The sequence below is a fragment of the Eimeria tenella genome, genomic scaffold, assembly GCF_000499545.2.
Source record: "Eimeria tenella Houghton genomic scaffold, Eth_scaff3193, whole genome shotgun sequence".
NCBI lineage: Eukaryota > Apicomplexa > Conoidasida > Eucoccidiorida > Eimeriidae > Eimeria > Eimeria tenella.
The window spans coordinates 1-892 of NW_013543044.1; the positions used below are offsets into that span (position 1 = coordinate 1).

Consider the following 892-nt stretch of genomic DNA (forward strand, 5'->3'; position numbering starts at 1 on the left):
GCTCGCCTGCTGGTGCTGCTGCTGCTGCTGCAGCAGGAGGCAGCTCAGCAGCAGCAGGGGGAGCAGCAGCAGCAGCAGCAGCAGCAGCAAGCCCCTATGGCCAAACCACCCCACAAGTCTCTCCTTATGGAGCAGCACTAGGCAGCAGACAAGCTGTGCCCCCACCTGCAGACCCTGAGCTCGCCAAGAGGATCCGCACCATGGCAGGTTAGGGTTTAGGGTTTAGGGTTTAGGGTTTAGGGTTTAGGGTTTAGGGTTTAGGGTTTGAGGGCTGCAGAGGCGGCCAGTGCTGGTGTTGTTGAACCCCCCCTTGTGCCTAATGCGCTTCTCTGTCCAGGCTTCGAAGCTTAGTGTCTAGAGCAAGGCTAGGGTTTAGGGTTTAGGGTTTAGGGTTTAGGGTTTAGGGTTTAGGGTTTAGGGTTTGTGCTGCAGAGTACTGCGCGCGAAACCCTGACATGGAGCGGCTGGTGCGTCAGCGGGACGGAGCAGACCCTCGTTTTTCCTTCTTGTCTGGAGGCGAGGGTTTTGAGTACTACAGGTAAACCCTAAACCCTAAACCCTAAACCCTAAACCCTCGTTGAGGTGAAGTAGGTTGCCATGTTGTGGTTTAGTGTTTAGGGTTTGCGAGCCGCTAAGTTGTGCGCGGCGGGGTGTGGCCAAGGGTTTATTCAGGGCCTAGGGTCTAGGGTTTAGGGTTTAGGGTTAAGGGTTTAGGGTTAAGGGTTTAGGGTTTAGGGTTTAGGGTTTAGGGTTTGGCCGCAGGTACTTGCTGAGCTGCGTGGAGAAGGGCGGCGAGGGTTCTTCGGGACCGCCGCCTCCGCCGCCGCCGCCGCCTCCCCCGCAGCAGCAGCAGCAGCAGCAGCAACAGCAGCAGCAGCAGCAGCAGGCGGGG

At 58.0% G+C, this 892-nt stretch overlaps 1 protein-coding gene across 1 annotated transcript in view; it reads left to right on the plus strand.

The window, feature by feature from the left end:
- Positions 1-145: 145 nt before the first annotated feature.
- Positions 146-892, plus strand: part of ETH_00041160 (uncharacterized protein) — a gene marked incomplete at both ends in the record, with an annotated part of 3060 nt that continues 2313 nt past the window's right edge. Inside the window, 3 exons of the mRNA XM_013376130.1 lie at positions 146-207; positions 433-538; positions 763-890. Of these exons, the coding sequence (XP_013231584.1) occupies positions 146-207; positions 433-538; positions 763-890 (296 nt within the window). The remainder of the gene's footprint in view (positions 208-432; positions 539-762; positions 891-892) is intronic.